The 18,193-nt window shown below is 37.0% G+C and overlaps 1 protein-coding gene across 2 annotated transcripts in view; it reads right to left on the bottom strand.

Annotated features, from left to right (window-relative positions):
* The window catches only part of NFKB1 (nuclear factor kappa B subunit 1), a 76,278-nt gene that overhangs the window by 24,541 nt on the left and 33,544 nt on the right, over window positions 1-18,193 (bottom strand). For both annotated transcript variants that reach the window (XR_014027094.1, XM_081332649.1), the window contains exons 6-12: window positions 17,722-17,870; window positions 15,700-15,863; window positions 14,848-15,006; window positions 11,809-11,913; window positions 8,149-8,240; window positions 7,758-7,896; window positions 594-731 (exon numbers count right to left, since the gene is read on the bottom strand). Coding sequence is in view for 1 of the 2 variants with exons in the window: in XM_081332649.1 (XP_081188775.1) it covers window positions 594-731; window positions 7,758-7,896; window positions 8,149-8,240; window positions 11,809-11,913; window positions 14,848-15,006; window positions 15,700-15,863; window positions 17,722-17,870 (946 nt within the window). In the remaining variant the exon portion in view is untranslated. The remainder of the gene's footprint in view (window positions 1-593; window positions 732-7,757; window positions 7,897-8,148; window positions 8,241-11,808; window positions 11,914-14,847; window positions 15,007-15,699; window positions 15,864-17,721; window positions 17,871-18,193) is intronic.

The following is an 18,193-nucleotide window of genomic DNA, read 5'->3' as shown; positions in this document are numbered from 1 at the left end:
TTATGTTTTTATTGCTTTTGTGTGCCACCTAGAGTCAGTTTGTAGTTGGGGAGTGCCTAAATTTAAATAAATAAATAAGTGTGCACTGCTTTTCCAAACTGTACTCCAATAATTCATACATTTTATGTAAATTTTATGTAAATTTTGTTTAAATATATTACCTACATTTAAATTAAAGGACAATTGTTCTTAATAGACATCTCTTCTCCAACTGTGCATAAAAACGTACGGTATTAAGATAAATATACGTGAAAATATTTGGTTTTTAGGGATGAAAAATGTTATTGTGTCAATTTGTCTTCATAAAGACATTAAATTGAATAAAGTAATACATTACTCAATTTACAATTCAATTAATATACAGAGCCTAACTCCACAGAGAATTAAATGCATAAATATGGACTGTACTGATAGTGGTAGTTTAGAATCAGCACTGTATGGGGCCACACACAAAAACATAACTTCTTAGGTTCCTTAAATCTCCTGCAAAACAAAACCCAGCTATCATAGTGACAGTTCAAAATAAAAAGAAAAGCCATTTCCTAATGCACCTTCCATTATTTATTCATTATCCCATTAACATTTTTCTTTACCTGATCCAGCACTGCCACCGCCTCCTCCTCCTGCTCCTCCATACATTCCACCTCCTGCAGCACCTGCGCCACTTCCACCAAAACTATCGGAGAAATTCGGCATGAGCTTCTGTCGTTTTCTTAGTACTTCTTCTTTATCTACATTTTTGACAAAAGAAATATGAGAGAGATGCAACCAAATCTTTAAATGTAAAGGTAAAGGTTCCCCCGCACATGCGTGCTAGTTGTTTCCGACTCTAGGGGCCGGTGCTCATCTCCGTTTCAAAGCCGAAGAGCCAGCGCTTGTCCGAGGACATCTCCATGGTCATGTGGCCGGCATGACTAAACACCAAAGGCGCATGGAACACTGTTACCTTCCCACCGTAGTGGTCCCTATTTTTTCTACTTGCATTTTTACGTGCTTTCGAACTGCTAGGTTGGCAGAAGCTGGGACGAGTAACAGGTGCTCACTCTGTTACGCGGCACTCGGGATTTGACCCACCAAACTGCCGACTTTCTGATCGACAAGCTCAGCATCCTAACCCACTGAGCCACCGCGTCCCTTACCAAATCTTTAAGGCACCTCTAACTGTTTCAGAAGGTAACAGGCTATCAAATGGGGAATAACATTTGTTGCTACTGCTGTAAATTACATAAATATGAATTGAAATCTCATATTTTGTAAGAGTATGACTGTATAAATAATGAATAAAACAGATACTTGTGTTTTATAATGGAGGTTCTAAAGCCCTATTTCAAGGAGTCTGCCCTTCCTCTTTCATTGCTGGATATATTGTTTGGGCAATATTGGGAAAACTGAGGCACAGCCTGTAATACAATTTGTCATAATAGACTAATATAAGGGAGACATTCTAATTTAAGTGTATGTTTATTTGGCTACCTGACCAGGATGTGACAATAAATTACAGACCTCCTGACCAAACCAGCTTTACTAGGCTCCTAAGATTCTTTGGTGACCTTAGGTATGAGCAGTTGGCTCTCAGCTGCTTTCTCATAGTAATAAAGACTTCAAGTTTAATAAAACTTTTTTTTCTCCTGTACTTAAATGTTTTCTTCCTTTTCAGATATATTCCTTCCCATTTTCTCTTTCCTTTAATAATAGGTTGCTTCATGTCTACACATGAAGAATTGCCAAATGCATTTCAGGAACTATGTTGATCCCACAGTAGAGCATGGAATGTTTATTGTTACTCAATTATTAACATTTAATTAACAACTATGACAGTGAACTGGCTGTAACATCTGTCACTCCACTGACTGATGATTGTTCAGCTGATCTGGTTGTCTAGGTGGGCGTTCCCTTCCCCCTGATCACTCCATGTGTTTCTGTCCTGAAGCTGTATGCTTGTGAAAGAGGACAACCATCTAGATCAGGGGTGTCAAACTGGTGGCCCACAGGCCAGATGCGTCACATGCAGGCCACACCCACCCCGGTTCTGCAAAGGCAAAAAATGTTGCGATACATCACGATATGTCATGTGACACGATTGAGTTTGACACCCATGATCTAGATAGGAGTTATGTTTTCTTATAGAGAAAAAAGACTTCTGTACCATGAAAAGATAGAACAGTCAAAATAGGCCACGGAAATTAGGGAAACAGCACAAATGACAAAAATGGAACGAGAGAGGAATTGATATAAGCATTCTCTGTGTCCAAGCCACTCCTAAGAGCATTTTTACTTATATTAAGATCTTCCAATTAATTATAGGCAAATAAGAAGCCTAATTGCATTTGGATTTACACCAGGATATGAACAATGCATAAAATAGGTCAAGAGATATCTTATACTAGCAGCTAAGGCAGTTCTCAAACTAATTTATGGACTGATCCTACTTCCCCTTTGATGATACTAATTAACTTATTTGAATAAAAGCATATAAATTGAATCCTATTCATGGAACTGAAACTAGTCAGTCCGTCAAGGCCAATAGCAATTTAAATTAAAGCATCTAAAACAGATGGTTAGACATGACTAGTTTATAACATAACTAGTGAAGCCTACTATCTTCCTTAGTAGAGTCACAGAATCATATAACTGAATGGAACCTTGAAGGACTTCTAGTCCAACCCCTTGCCCAAGGCAGGAGCTCTTATATCACCCCAGACAAATGATTACCTTTTTTTTTCTTGAAAGCCTCCAGTGATGGAGCACCCACAACAAAAGGTGGCAAGTTGTTCCATTGATTAATCATTCTCACTGTCAGAAAACCTCCTTATTTCCAGGTTGTTCTCCCTCTCATGAGTTTCCACCTATTGCTTCTTGTCCTTTCCTCAGGTACTATGGAGAATAAATTGACCCCCCTCTTCCTGTGATAGCCTTTCAAGTGTCAGAAGACAGCATATCAGGGCTCCCCCAAGCTTTCTCTTCATTAAGCTAAACACACCTAGTTCCCTTAGCCGCTCATGGCATGATTTGGCCTCAAGACCCCTTATCATCTTTCTTGCTCTTCTCTGTCCTCTTCATAGGGCCTCAGCATCTTTTTTTATCTCAAGGTGGCCAGAATTGGACACAGTATTACAAATGTGATCTTCCTTATGCAGGGCTATCATTGCTCATGATCTTGATTTTATCCTTCTGCTGATGCAGCCTAGGACTGCATTGGTTGTTTTTTTTTGGTGAATGCAGCACACTGTTGATTCATACTTAGGCAGTGATCCAGTGATCTCTCAGAGTCACAGGATCTACTGTTGAACTATCAACTACCTGTGCATTTAGTTGTTCCTGCCTAAATGCGTAACCTTATTTTTCTCACCACTGACCTGCATCTTGTTAGATAGGGCCCAGCATTGAAGTCTGACAAGATCCTTCTGAAACTTGAGTCTATCTTCTAAAGCAGGGGTCCCCAACCCCTGGTCTTTGGCTCAGTACTGGGCCACGGCATGCCAGCAAGTGGTCCACACAAACAAGCAAAGCCCCATCCATGGGATGCAGGCAGCACACAAAACCACACACTCTCCAGGCTGTGGAAAAAACTCTGCTGCCTGCTGCCCAAAAGGTTGAGGACCTCTGTTCTAAAGTATTAGCAATTTATCCCAGCTTAGTATCATGTGGAAATTTGCCCTTTAATCCCCACATCTAGGTCATTTATGAAGAAGTTAAACACCACTGGGCCAAGACAGAACTTGAGGTACCCCACACAATATAGATTGATTGGTTGATGGATAAATAGATAGACAGGCAGACAGAAAGACAGACTTATGTGTGTGTGTGTGTGTGTGTGTGTGTGTCTGTGTGTGTGTGTGTGTGAGAGAGAGAGAGAGAGAGAGACAGAGGGAGAGGGAGAGGGAGAAGAAGAGGGAGGGAGAGAGAGAGACAGACAGAGACAGAGACAGAGTGAGAGAGAGATGGGAAAATGCCCATGAGAATCAGAATACCATATTACATCTATAATATATTAATAGTCCAAAGAAGAAGGAAAAATTGAGAAAAGCAGAGAGACAATAGAATAGTAGAGTGGGGCAAGAACATATTTCATTTATAACCAATTTCAAGGTCAATCTTTGGCATTTCCAGTTAAGAAAAATATCAAAAAGCAGTGGATGTGAATTTGAATGTGCCAAGATCTCTGAAAACTGTTCTTAATTAGAGTAGATATGGTAGACAAGTTGCATAAAAAGTCTGTTAGGTATAAGATAACCTCTGGGTAAACATGAACTTTATTAACATTCTTTTCTTCAAAGTTATATTTTCTTAAATGATTCTCCATATAGGTTTTTCCCCCTTGGATTAACACCCAGCCACCCAACTTAGGAGTACTGAAGAAAAACAATAATATAAAATAAATATGTATTCCTAGACTTGGACAATATTCAACTGGTATACTTGCAACTTCATTAATAATTATAGTTAAAGCCTGAGCACCAAAGTAGGCCGCTGTATCTGGGCAATTCCCCCAAATTATACAGATAGATAGCCAGCCAACCCCAGGATGGTTCAGTAGGTGCCTAGGGAGTTTTTGAAAGTTTCTGCAAAGTTCAACTGTACACCACAAAGATTTCTGAATCCTAAAAAAAGAAGTGTACAGAGTTCATCAATTCAGTGGTAAACCTGGAAATTCCCTAAAGCACATCACTTCCTGTCAGTTATCATAACAACTTATGAAGAATAAACTAATTGTTCCCTCATTTGTCCATCTTAACTACATGTTTTTGCTTGTTATATATTAATCCTTTCACTCTTTAAATACTTTCCTCAGGTGTGATAGAACTCAGACTGATTTGAGATTGGTTTTGCTTCTGAGTATTTGTAAGAATGAGAGACAAGCTCTATTTTGATATTGAAATAATTGCTTTTGTTTATCTGTGGGCAATGTCAAGAATGAGTCTACTTTTTCTGCCAAACCACATTTAGTGTATGGGCTGCATTATTACTGCTGTGTGTGTATTTCCAGCTTGCTCATTCATTTTCATGTTGTATATAATAAAACATTTGAAAGAACTGATAGTATGCCATGTGATTACACATGCCAGAATAATTGAAGTTATCAAATTATTTATTAAGAGCCTTGGTGGAGCAGTGGGCTAATGCCTCCTTAAGTAACACCAGCTGCCTGCAATTAGTGCAGGTTCGCATCCCACCAGGCTCAAGGTTGACTCAGCCTTCCATCCTTCCGAGGTAGGTAAAATGAGGACCCAGATTGTTGGGGGCAATTAAGCTGACTTTGTAATAATGCCGCTTGGGGTGTGTGTGAAAGCCCTAATAAGCAGGCATATACATAGAATGAAGGCTACTGCTAAGCTTGTAAGCCGCCCTGAGTCTTCGGAGAAGGGAAGGATATAAATGGAATTAAAATAAAAATAAAAATAAAAAAATAAAAATAAAAATAATTAGTCATACATAAATCATTTATAAATTAAATTAGTTTAATCAAGGCCTGCTATATCTTTCTATCTCAGTACAGTGAACATAAGTAAAATTTAGTTCCACAAAATTCATTATGAATAGAGGCTTATGGTGAAAATGAAGGAGCTCATGTATGCTTCTCTGTCATGCAATACCTTTACAGGAAAGTAAAGATTCGCCACAGAATTGAAACTACAAATGGAGACTGAGTCGTTATTGATGAAAAAGAGTCTGGGATGGGAAGCAAAGTAAAGGCACCTGAGAAGAACTGAGACATCAGCTATCTTGGACACCACGGATCAAATACTATATCCTTTAAAAAATGAACATGATTACAGTCTGACTAATCGGAACTGAATGTGATGAGACAAAAATTACTTCAGAGAATTTTCCAATTCTTTAGAAAATAAGTGAGCTATCTCTACCTCTAATTCATTTTTCAAGAGAAAGAAATTTATAGTACTTTTAAGAATATAAGTCAAGCAATGAAATAATAAAGAAATTATTAAACTATCAGGGACAAAATTATTTGACAACATTAAAATGCAAATTTGCCAAATAGGACTCTTGTAAAAATAATTTAAACGTCAAACATACTTATCAAATAAATACCAAGAGTGTCACATTATTTTTAAAAAAATCAGAGGATTTTTGAGAAACCAGTTTGATAAGTTCATATAATGAATCAATGTTACACATATTTACATATTGAATCAATAAATGAAAAAAGTGTCCTTTTTTGGCTATTTCTTTCTTGACTCTATCAGTAAATATCATTCAGTCTTTTTAGGCACACATAATTAAAATAACTGGTGTTTCTATCAACTGTAATCAATAACACTCCCTTTCTATTATCCAAGAATCAGTATTCTGTTCTTCCTGTTCCCCATTAATGTGACACATAGATATTTCACAACTGATATGATAATATTGCTGAAGATAGTTCTTGTCAAAACAACAAAACCAAAACTCAGATAATAGATAAACATGACTTCATTCATTTTTTTAAAAAAAGAATGTATGTTGATACTTTAAGGAATCCTGTGTTTTTATACAGCTTACCTGAATCAGTAAACAGTTAAGAAATCCAGAATTTGGGTACATCCATTAAGAGCTTAAGACAGATATCAAGCTTAAGTTTTCCCTCTTTAAAAGGCATGATAAAATCAAGTCAGTGCAATTTTACTGCCTTTCTTCACAGTGGGGTCTGATTTACACAACACTATCATCTTTGATTGCCTATATTTTTAACTCTGGAACTTGAAGAAATCATTGGCTAATTAGTGTGCTACAAAGTCTGGATGTTGTGAATGAAGAAAAATACTATTAATAAACTAGTCGGGAAGGGAATGGTTACTGAACAAAGTTTTCACAGTTATCAGGAAAGAGAAGTAGATTTCCGCTGTTGTTTGTCGTTGGTTTATAGGGAAATTAAATGGTTAAATTGAATCTAGGAGCTGGGAAGTTTACTGAGAATCCTGACTAATAGAAAAGTAACCTAAGGCTACAAAGCAACGGCTGTGATATAATTACAGTGTTTAAAAAGTTGAAAGTTTTTGGGGGTGGAGCATTTTACTCATGGACTGGAAAAGAAATATGGGAAGCCTCTACAATAACCACCATCACCACCAATCATTCCAAAACATCTCCATACAAGTAGTCCTCAACTTACGATCACAATTGAGCCCCACATATTTGTTGCTAAGTGAAACATTTGTTAAGCGAATTATGACATTTCTTATCAGAGTTATTAAGTGAATCACTGCAGTTGTTAAATTAATAGCAGAGTTGTTAAATGAATCTGGCTTTCTCACTGACTTTGCTTGTCAGAAGATTGCAAAATGGGACCACATGAACCTGGGACCCTGCAACCGTCAATAAATATGAGTCAGTTGCTAAGCATCTGAGTTTTGATCACATGACCATGGGGATGCTGCAATGGTCATAAGTGTAAAAAATGGTCATAAGTCACTTTTTTCAATGCCGTTGTAACTTTGAACTGTCAGTAAATGAACTTTTGTAGGTCAAGGACTTCCTATATATTAGAAGGTGTGCATGATGCCAGTATTTTTACCTCATGTCATTTAGGGGTCTTTTCCTTATTGACCACTGTATTAATTCTATTTTTTATAATGAGCAGAATGTTAAATGCAGCAATGATTTATTGGCAACACTATTATTCTGGAATTCATACAAAGTCCATAATATTAACTAATATGCAACATATTACAATAGGTAGAAGAATTCCAATAGTGATGGTTTTCTAAAAAGATGCATGTCTTCTACGATATGCAATATAACAGAGCATTGACAATTACCTTTGATTTCAGGATAGTACAGAAAAGGCTTTGGTTCACTGGTCTCTAGATCTGATTTTCGTCGTAACTGAACAAAAACAGATGCTGCTTTCGTGATGTTGACATCTCGATACTTCGGTGTTTTGAATACTATTGCAAACTGTAGGCAATCATGACACAGATGATCAAGATAAGTACAGTGAAATGTAATAATTTATATATCTAATATATTTGCATACTATATTATCTTCTTTCTGATTTATACATCTCTGTATGTACATTAATTATTGCTTCTTTGAAATTATTGGAAGTGATCAGGTTTTCGAACCCTGAGAAGCGTTAGAAATTAAATACCTCAAATTAAAACTTGTTGTATATGTTATCACTATAGTTCCTTGCCAAAAGAACTTACCTGCCTGTGCACATCAGTAGGCGAAAAGTCTCCAAAACCTTCCCAGACACCACCACTTTCATCTTCTTCATAAAAACGGATTTGAATATCATCTGTAAGAGAGAAAACATGAATAATAGGTCATGATTCATGTTTACCCTCTGCTTTAAGGCAATAGCGGGCATCTCAGGATGAGTTAAGGTGGGCTGGGTTAGGTTGCAAAGACTGTATTGTTTCAATTTTACATTCACGGTCTAGATCCAACTTAAAGCACTGCTAATTGATTTTTAAAGTTGTGCTAACATTCTTCCAGACATTTCCTCAGACTTCGCTTTGTTTTCCCCAGCGTGCTAATAGCCAAATGATGTGTGGTGAACAATTATGCTGTTGTATCCAAATCTGGGAACAATTTGACTGTTCCATCACCCACCCCTCCATTTCTTTTGTCCAAAACAGAAAACAGATGCTGGAAAACTTTAGATTCTAGGGCAGCATTAGTCAGTCCAGAGTCTCTCTCCCTCTCTCAAGAAAGCCTTACCATTTTATGTCCTAAATAAGAATGTGTGACAAGAAAGCTAACTGTTTACAAAGAAAGCTGAGAAAACAAAGTAAAAGCTAATGATTTTCTTTTCTCCTATCCATAAGCTGTCCATCTGGTATAAGAACACAAGTTGTTGTTTTTTTATAACAATCAGAGCCACATGGCTAAGGAATCAAGATGTATTCTGCTAAGTTCCAGCAATCTGGTTTTGTATTTTACAGGTGAATTTTAACAGAAGTAGAGAAGTGGAGGTTGGAATAATATTGTCAAAAAGGAAGAGTACGTTCCTGCCCATCCTACTGAAGTAATAGGAGCTAGTTTGGTCTAGAGCCTGGCTGAGGAATTCTGTGAGTTGAAGTCCACAAGTCATAAAAGGGCCAAGTTTGAAGACCCCTGGTCTAGAGGTTAAGGCACTAGGCTAGAAATCAGGAAACTATGAGTTCTAGTCCCACCTTAGGCACACAGTGAACTCAGTGACTTGGGCTAGTCCACAGGTCTGCAACCCGCGGCTCCGGAGCCACATGTGGCTCTTTCAGCCGTCTCCTGCGGCTCCCAGTCCTCTGCCATGTGCAGTCAAAAAAAAAAGTGGGACTAAAAAAGTTCAACCAATCAATTCAAATATGCAGGTAGGTGCATATCTCGCCTTGGCTCCACTCTTCAGTCAAACCCTGTTCTGTGCATGCGCGCATGTACGCACATGCGCACACATTTTTTGCGGCTCCCAGTTTTTCCTTTTGTGAGGGAACCGGTTCCGAGTGGCTCTTTCACTGTTTCAGGTTGCTGACCCCTGGGCTAGTCACTCTCTCTCAGCCTAAGAAGAAGCAGGGAAGGAAAACCACTTCTGAAATCTTGCCAAGAAAACTGCAAGGATTTGCCACTCAGCAGGAGTCAATACTGACTCAGACAGATGTGCGCGCACGCACGCGCGCGCACACACACACACACACTTTTGTCTGGATGAAATTGAAGAGAATTAGATGTAATACTGGAAGAAGCGCCTCTGCCCTGTATCAATGGGATGGAAAGATTCCCCTTGTTACGATTGTGGTGCTGATATGCAAACCATTAAACTATTGCCCATGACATGCATTCGCCGGTTCCCTAGAGGTTGTGCACGAAACAATCACTAGAGGCAATTGCCTATATAGCTGAATTGGACATCCAGTTATGAGGCCACAGCCGTACCTCTGTAGAGGTTTTGTATATAATTATGTGGATAGTGTGCATGTTTACTTCTTTTCTATCATTTTCTCATCATATGCTAAATAGTGAAGTAACCCTGTGAAGAACAGAAATAAAATACAAGATCTTCTAAACTAGGGAAAAAATTGGAAGGATTTGGGAACCAGAAAATTAATTGGAGTCGTTAACAGTAGTATTATGCTCCAGGAATGGAAAAGTTTTTAGGATGTCCAGAGTTATGAAGTATTCCCAAATGGATTGTCTTATTGGGGAAAAGTGCAAATTTGGAGTTAAAAAACCCCAACTCCAGTATCAATGTAATCCAATTGGGTAGGAAGAACCTTAATGATTCTTAAATTGTTGCTTTTTCTTCTTGTCTGGAATCATATAAATAAAATAAAAAATTACAGCTTGTGCACAACAAGCACAAACATTTATGCAACAAAGGTTACAATATTTTCTTAAGAAATTTGGGAAGCACTAAGCTGTACCACCACAAAAACATATTGTTAACAATGTTATAGCTAATATTTCTGTTTTTTCTTAATTAAAATAAGCCAGTTTACTGTATAGTTGCTACTAAAATAAGTTCAATGTAGCCTATGTCAAAAATTACATAGATGCAAAGATGTAGTCCCCATATACTTCGGAAATGTCTAAATGGAGAAAACCTGTGGGCTGTCAACTCTGTTTAAGCGTATACTTTCTTTCTGAATGTTGGCCAGTTTTCCCCCTCTTACTAATTATGGAGAGTTTTTGATAATAGATGCCATATCAAAATTTTTAATATAGAAATGTTTATTGATAAAAAAAGTATCACATTTCTCAGTATACATTTCAATTCGCTAGGCTGGAGAGATTTCAATTAACACTGTTGCAAGGAAAAAACAGTCTTGCTAAGGGAAAACCCCACTCTGGAGTTTCCATTTACTCAGAGTCTTATTTAAATCAGTTAAGAAATTTATTTCACTTCCCTATCTTGGATTGGGAAGGACTTTGTCAGACTTGATATCTTTTTATCATTTATAAATCTTTCTTATTACTAATTAAAATCAAATCAATTTTTGGCTTTGGAATAATTATGGCAAATCTCCAGTATATAGAAGCATATTTTATTAATAAATTTTATGGTACAAATTTCCCATTTCCCCCCAAAAGAAAACAGGACAGCAATTTATATTTATTATCCAAACTAGGTAACATCATTAGTGCTAGTACAGGCAGTCCTCAACATACGACCACAACTGAGCCCAAAATTGCTGTTGCTAAGTGAAACATTTGTTAAGTGAGTTTTGCACCATTTTACAACATTTCTTGCCACAGTTGTTAAGTGAATCACTGCAGTTGCCACGGTTATTAAGTGAATCTGATTTCCCCATTGACTTTGCTTGTCAGAAAGTCACAAAATGTGACCATATGTCTCTAGGACACTGCAAACATCATAAATATGAATCAGTTGCCAAGCATCTGAAGTTTGATCAGGTGACTGTGGGGATGCTGCAACGGTCATAAGTGTGAAAAACGGTCATAAGTCATTTTTTTCAATGCCGTTGTAACTTTGAACCATCACTAAATGAACTGTTGTAGGTCGAGGACGACCTGTACTAACTAGCATTGATGACATTACCTGGTTTGGGTAATGAAGCAGCTGCAAGAAAACAACCAAACTCAGAGAGCATCAAGGACCCGTCATTTCAACCCAGGGCTACAAATGTTCTCCTTTATTGGAATCTACATTTAGCTGCCTTCTTATCTCATCCTTCCTTTGAAGAATTCAGTTGCATTATTTTTAAATTCCACTTTACTTTTGGAACAGGCTTGTGAAATAGATTAGATTGAGAAAAAGTTGATCGTCCTAATAGCATCTAGCTCTTTCCTTATTGGCCACCTTTACTGATTCCCAGCATATGTTTATATAACTGTGTTCAAGCATGATAGATGCAGTTTTGAGTTCACACCTTTCTGGACCTTGTCACAAAGGAGGTAAACTTCTTCTCCCCCTGTTACACAGCCTGCAGTCCGATCCATCCGTACAATTTTTAAATTGGATGCATTTGGAGCTTCTGGGGAGAGAAAATTAAAGAAAGAATTAAGTCAACTTATAATTACTTCAGCAACAAGAATTTTCTCCCAACTTGGTTGTATCATCTCCAAAACTCAGCATTAGAAAATACACAACAATAATCCATAGAGTAAAATAAGAAAATATTACAGATAGTTCTTGATTTATGACCAGCTGAGCCCAAAATTTCCTTTGCTAAGCATTGTTAAGTGAGTTTTGCCCCATTTTATGACCTTTCTTGCCACAGCTGTTAAGTGAAACACTGCAGTTGTTAAGATAGTAATATGGTTGTTCAGTGAATCTGGCTTTGCCATTGACTTTGCTTGTCAGAAGGTGGCAAACAATCACTGCAGCTGTCATAAATAAATGCCAGTTGCCAAGTAGCTAAATTTTGATCACATAAACACAGCGATGCTGCAACGGTCATAAGTGACAACCAGTCATAAGTCACTTTGCAAGACAATGACTTCTTGTATTGGGAAATCCATGCCACTTTTTAATATCAAAAAACATTGATTTGATGTTTTTGTAGTTTTACCTCAGTTGCCAATTATGCATTTATTATTTCATTTCTCTAGGTGGTTCTCTAGAGAAGGAAAAGCATAATATAACATTTAATACAGAAATATAAAAACTGATGGCAGAAAACATTCCAGTGGTCCATTGAGTATGCCATTTGAGTGTTTCATTTGTTTTTGTTTTCTTTTTAATTTATTATTATTGTTATTATATTTTTTATTTTTACTTTTTAAAAAATGTAATAAAAATTAAAATGTAATCCTCTTCTTATGTTCATATAGAAAGGTCATATGAATGAAAAGATTGTCAACATTTGATTATTATGTCTTCTTTGATCATTAATATTATTGGTGTCAACGCTGTAAAATTGGATGTTCCTGCTCTGACAATTGGCACATTCAGCTATTATACACGAGGATTCAAAAGCACAGATATATAACTGAGTTCCAGATGCTCAGTATATCAATACAAAAAAGCAGACACATTAGAATAAAATGGCTGAAAGGCTTATCAAAGACAGAGGATGTATAAAAACTGGCTTATAGAGATTTTGGAAAGTCTGGATAAAAGCAAAGAACAATTGCCAAAACAGAATCTGTTCTGTCCCAGTCTATGGACGTCCTTGTTAAATGCACAAGGATAAATCCCCTTTGACAAATAGGCTGGAGACTCAGAAGAAAACAAAAACCCCTTCAATATTGGTAACAAACCTGCCAAATGGTCCAACAACAAAGGTAACAAAGCACAATCCAAACGGAGAAAGTTGTCCACACGAAACACAATGCAAAATAGAATTATTCACTGGCAATACCAACAGAACATGATCCCATGAAGTACTTTGCAACGGTTGCCTTCAGCAACCAGCACCGCCCACACATTCCCCTTTTGTAATTCAGTCCTTAAGGCGTGGCTTCTCAATGCCTTCTCCGGAGTCTCCCCATTGCCTCTCTCTGGCTTACTCTCCTAGCCTGTCTTCGTTTGTGGGCGTCTCTCATTCCCTTTAGCTGTGTGTCCTCAGAGTTCGACCCAGCCTCCCCACCCAGCTGCGTCTCATCCTGAGCACGAGCAGAAGGGCCAGCCTCCTCACTGGAATGTAAGTCTTGGAGCTCATCAGAGCCTTTCCCTGACTCCGATGGCTCCCCAGGGCCCCCCCCCTCCTCCTCAGATTAATAATAATAATAATAATTTAATTTTTATACCGCCCTTCTCCCGAAGGACTCAGGGTGGTGTACAGGGCAATACAATAAAATACAATATATAAAACTTAAAAGAAATATTAAATACAATAGCCCAATTCAATAGATTAATACAAAACGTTAAAATACCCCTAAACACATCAGACCAAGCCGGCTTGTTCAAATAAATATGTTTTTAGGTCACGTCGGAAGGAGCGAAGGTCGGGAGCCGTCCGGAGCTCCACCGGTAAACGGTTCCAAAGGTCTGGCGCGCCCACAGAGAACGCCCTCCCCCTGGGGGCCGCCAGTCGACACTCTTTGACCGATGGCACCCTAAGGAGGCCCTCTCAGCTGTTGGGATCACAGGCTGGCACAGAATTACAACAGCATCTAGCTGTACTGCACAATATGATACAGTATAATCCACAAGGGACTAAATTAAAGGAGCTGGTAATGGTGTCCCTATCATGGAACCCCTGCTTCCTTTGACAATATTCAACACTGTAAACAAAAGGGGGGAGGCAAAGAGTGATAGTGTGATTGCAGTCAGCAGCTTGACTTTTCTGACTCCTTACTTTCATCATATGTATAGAAGTGTCAGTTATGAGCTAATACCTCTTTGCAACAGCCATTAAATTCTACCTACAAGATTTTACAAGCAGCTCTTAATCACCACTATATCGATTTGAAGATTTTTATCCTATATGAATATTTTGAATTGCGTTCTGTATACTGCTGTCTTTAAAGATTTTAACTGCAGTGCAGAGAGAATAGTGAAATATAATTCTCTTTGACTTAAGAACCATTTTGTATCATTTGTTTCAAACCATATTTCACTGCATTGACCTAGGGCTTATGCATAGTGGTTTTTTTATAACTGTAGTCACAACTTTTAGAAATAATAGCAATCATACTAACAGGGAGAGGACTATATGTACTTTTCAATTTACATTAATTCAGGGATGAACAAGGCGATCTTCATTGTGTGTCTTAAATTCACCTTTATCATTTTTTAACACAAACTGCCATTTGCATTGTGAATACTGCAACTACAGAAACATTTCTTTAGATATTAAGTGATACTTTTCTGTGTGGTTTTTTTTAAATGTAAGCCTTTCATATCCTTTTCAAAATGTCGATTAGGAGAAATTGCCTATGCCTCAATATTCAACCTTACAACAAAATCCTGTTCAGACTGGGGTTTGGCTCCAGCATGGAAAGAAAAGTCAAAAGGCACTCACTGCTGTCATATATAGGGTCAGACAAGACAGGCTGAAGTCTTCTTGTAAAGCTACCAGTGCTATCAGGAAGAAATGCAGTGAACATGAGCCGAACAACACTGAGATCCATCTCCTTAGTCTGTTGTTGTGCTGCCTGATGAATGATTTCGCGTTCTCGTTCTGCAAACAGTGGAGAAGACAATGGATTATTGTAGCAAGGTGGTACCATTAACGGTGGTAATGGTAAATGAAAGAGAAAGAGAAAGCAAGCACAGAAATTGAATGAAGAGGAGGACTAACCATTTTAGTGACGAAAGCAAGAGATCAGATGGAAGCCAAAGCGTAGGACACACAGTTGGCATTATAGTAAAGATACAGTATATTCAACTTTATGATTCTTCTGAACAGTTTTTTTATATGCTCAAACCTTCTCAAGCATGCACACAAATACCACTGCTATTTCTTCAAGAGATATAGGAAATTCCAAATTCCCCATTCAGTTCAAAATCACCCACCCAGCTATTTAAAATGCAAAGTGGTTTTAAAAAGAATTACATAATGCATGTTTAACGCTAAACGTTACTTTGAACCAAGAGTTAAAGAAAAAGAAAAGGAGTTGATAATATTCAAGAATGTGAGAGATCCATACATCAGAAACAAAAGAATTACTGAAAAAGAATTAAAGGAATATGCACCCTAAAAGAAATTATTTTCTTTCCCACTGAACTTTATATTGACAAGTTTGAAGGAAGTACCATTCTTTTCCTGAATGCTGATCATAAAACATGATAAAGAGACAAGAGGAATTTAAAATATTTAAATTTATTTTATTTATTTATTTCACATGTGCCACAGAGGTAACTCCCTACCTACCTGTTAGCTGCCTCTCCCCTCCACCTTCTGCTTGTATATAATTGAGGTCGGGGTGAACGAGGAGTCCTGGATTGTACCCTTTTTTACATGCATCAATCATGCGGGCTTCCAGTGTTTCTAATACTTTTTTCTTTGTAACATGTAATATTCCCAGGTTAGGAAATCTGTAGAGAAATACAAATCATTATATGAAGAAATATCCTATACTTTCTCAGGTATAACATAGTGCTTACCTTTATTCCACTCAACATACAGTGTTTTCTCTGGCCTCAATCGATGCAAACTCTGTTGCATTGCCTATGTTTATTCAACTTTTTCTATTTTTGTAAAGCTAAAACATTTAGGCATTAGACCAGAACCAAGAAGACCCCTGTTTAAATGCCACTCAAGGACTATATAGAGTTCACGCTATGATGTTGAGCCAATAAACCTCCTAATTGGGCTATTGCAAGCAGGCAATGAGATATGGAAAACAAATTCCTTTGAGAACTTAGAGGGGGAAAAAAATTTATAGCCAATGAAAACTGATTGGATAAATTCACTCAAAGTTTTTTTAAATGCAGAAAAGTTTTTGAGAGTTTGTGTTTCAATAACAAGAGAGCATCAAATAAGGTATGATGTTTGGATAAGTAGCTTCAAATGATATATTCTGAATTTAAGTATGCTTAGCAAGAATATGATAAAACTTTCAAGATTAGAAGCAGAATTGAAAACAGTTTGAAATCCTGCACTCAGTTTGATGACAACATGACTCTTAACATCAAAAGAATAAGTCTTTCAAGTTTAAAACATAGCTTCTATCTGGCTATTTTTTCCCCAGGATTTTGTGTATGTGTATGTATGTTTGCATATGTATTTCTAAAATCTTCCTATATAACATCAAACTAGCACTTAACTGAAACTAACCCAATCCTAGGAACAATAATATATTTGCTCTTTTTTTAAAAAAAAAGCAGATTAACTAGGGTTTAATACTCCCTTGGTTATTTTGCTCTTGGAATGCAACACTTCAATGAATCCACTGTTTATGTCAACATCATAATCACTTTTATCTAACTTGAGTAAGTTATTTATTTAATTTAGTAATGAAGAAAGAGGCTAACTATATAATTAGGGAAACTAGGGAAGTGGTTTCTAACAAAATGGAAAAACCTGGAAAGTGAATTTAGGAAATGTATTTGGAGGAAAGGAAACATTTCCATAAAAATTTCAATTCTATTTTTTTGCTATTCAGTTATTAATCAGGCAGCTTTGAATAAGAAGCTAACTATCAATCTTAGTTCTTCATCTGAAGATAAAAAATCACAAGAAAATTATTGAAAAAAACAGCAATAATTAAAAATATTTTTGCAAGTATTATATTTAGAAAAGGAATTATTATATTACTTGCTAATTACACCCGGACTTGGCTATTTCAGAATAATGAAACATTTATTTCCCTCAATACTTCAGTGGTTTTCTTCTATAATTTTCAAGCTAGACAATATAATGAAACTGTAACAATACATGATTATTATTATGTATGACTAAAGTATTATAACATTTTGTTTCTCTACCATGACATGCATAATCAATTTCAATTCATTATGCAAGCAGATTCACTAATAATTGAAGCCTTTTCAACAAATAGCAATTACAACCAAATTCCCATTGGAATTTGACTGTATCTTAACAGTGTGTTCATGCATTCATGTGTATGCCCTGGAGATGTACTTCATCACAATTTACATATATAGTAATCCTAAATGAAGAATAATCGTCCACAAGATTTTATTGTATCCATTTTTCTTCTTGTTCTACTATAGACTGATTTAAACTACAAAAATTGTAAGTTGGCACCATGCACTTGCAGACTTTCCCATCTCTTCATAATTGCTAATCTTTTTTAAAAAAAGATGGTTTACCACAAATTAGAAAGGTGAGACAGAGTGAACAATGAGTGGATAAAGACTTTAGGTAGAACTGAATCTACATAACATAATTATACAGAAATTGTACTTTGTAAGGACACTACTTACTTACCCCACTACCATGTCCTTTGGTCCTGCATTTACTGTGCATACTCCCTGCTCACAATGTTTTCCTACCAAGCTGTGAGCATGCAAGTGGATATGTTTTCCATTTGTGACTAACTGCACTATTACTTTTGCAGGTCCAGCATAATTGCAGATCTGTAGGAAGCAGAATAAACACTTTTATTTCTGAGCAATTATTCTGATTTTACACTGATTTTTGAAATGTATTACATGTGGAGTTCTTGCATGTTAGGAATGTATTTAAGACTTGTGGCAGGCCAGCATGCACATGCTCAGTTTAGCCATCCTGCACATATGCAGCTTAGTTCACATGGGCAGAGGGCTGGCACACGCGCGCATACACACAAAACTTAACTCACATAGGCACCAGGCTGACACACATGCACACAAGTGCCTACTGGCCCAACGCTCATATAAGTTGAGCTGCAGGCACGAACATGCATGCACTCCAGCCAGTC

This window comes from Vipera berus, assembly GCF_964194415.1.
Source record: "Vipera berus genome assembly, chromosome: 7".
NCBI classification, from domain to species: Eukaryota; Metazoa; Chordata; class Lepidosauria; order Squamata; family Viperidae; genus Vipera; species Vipera berus.
The sequence above is the reverse complement of the archived record's forward strand: the minus strand, read 5'-3'. Positions and strand labels throughout refer to the sequence as shown.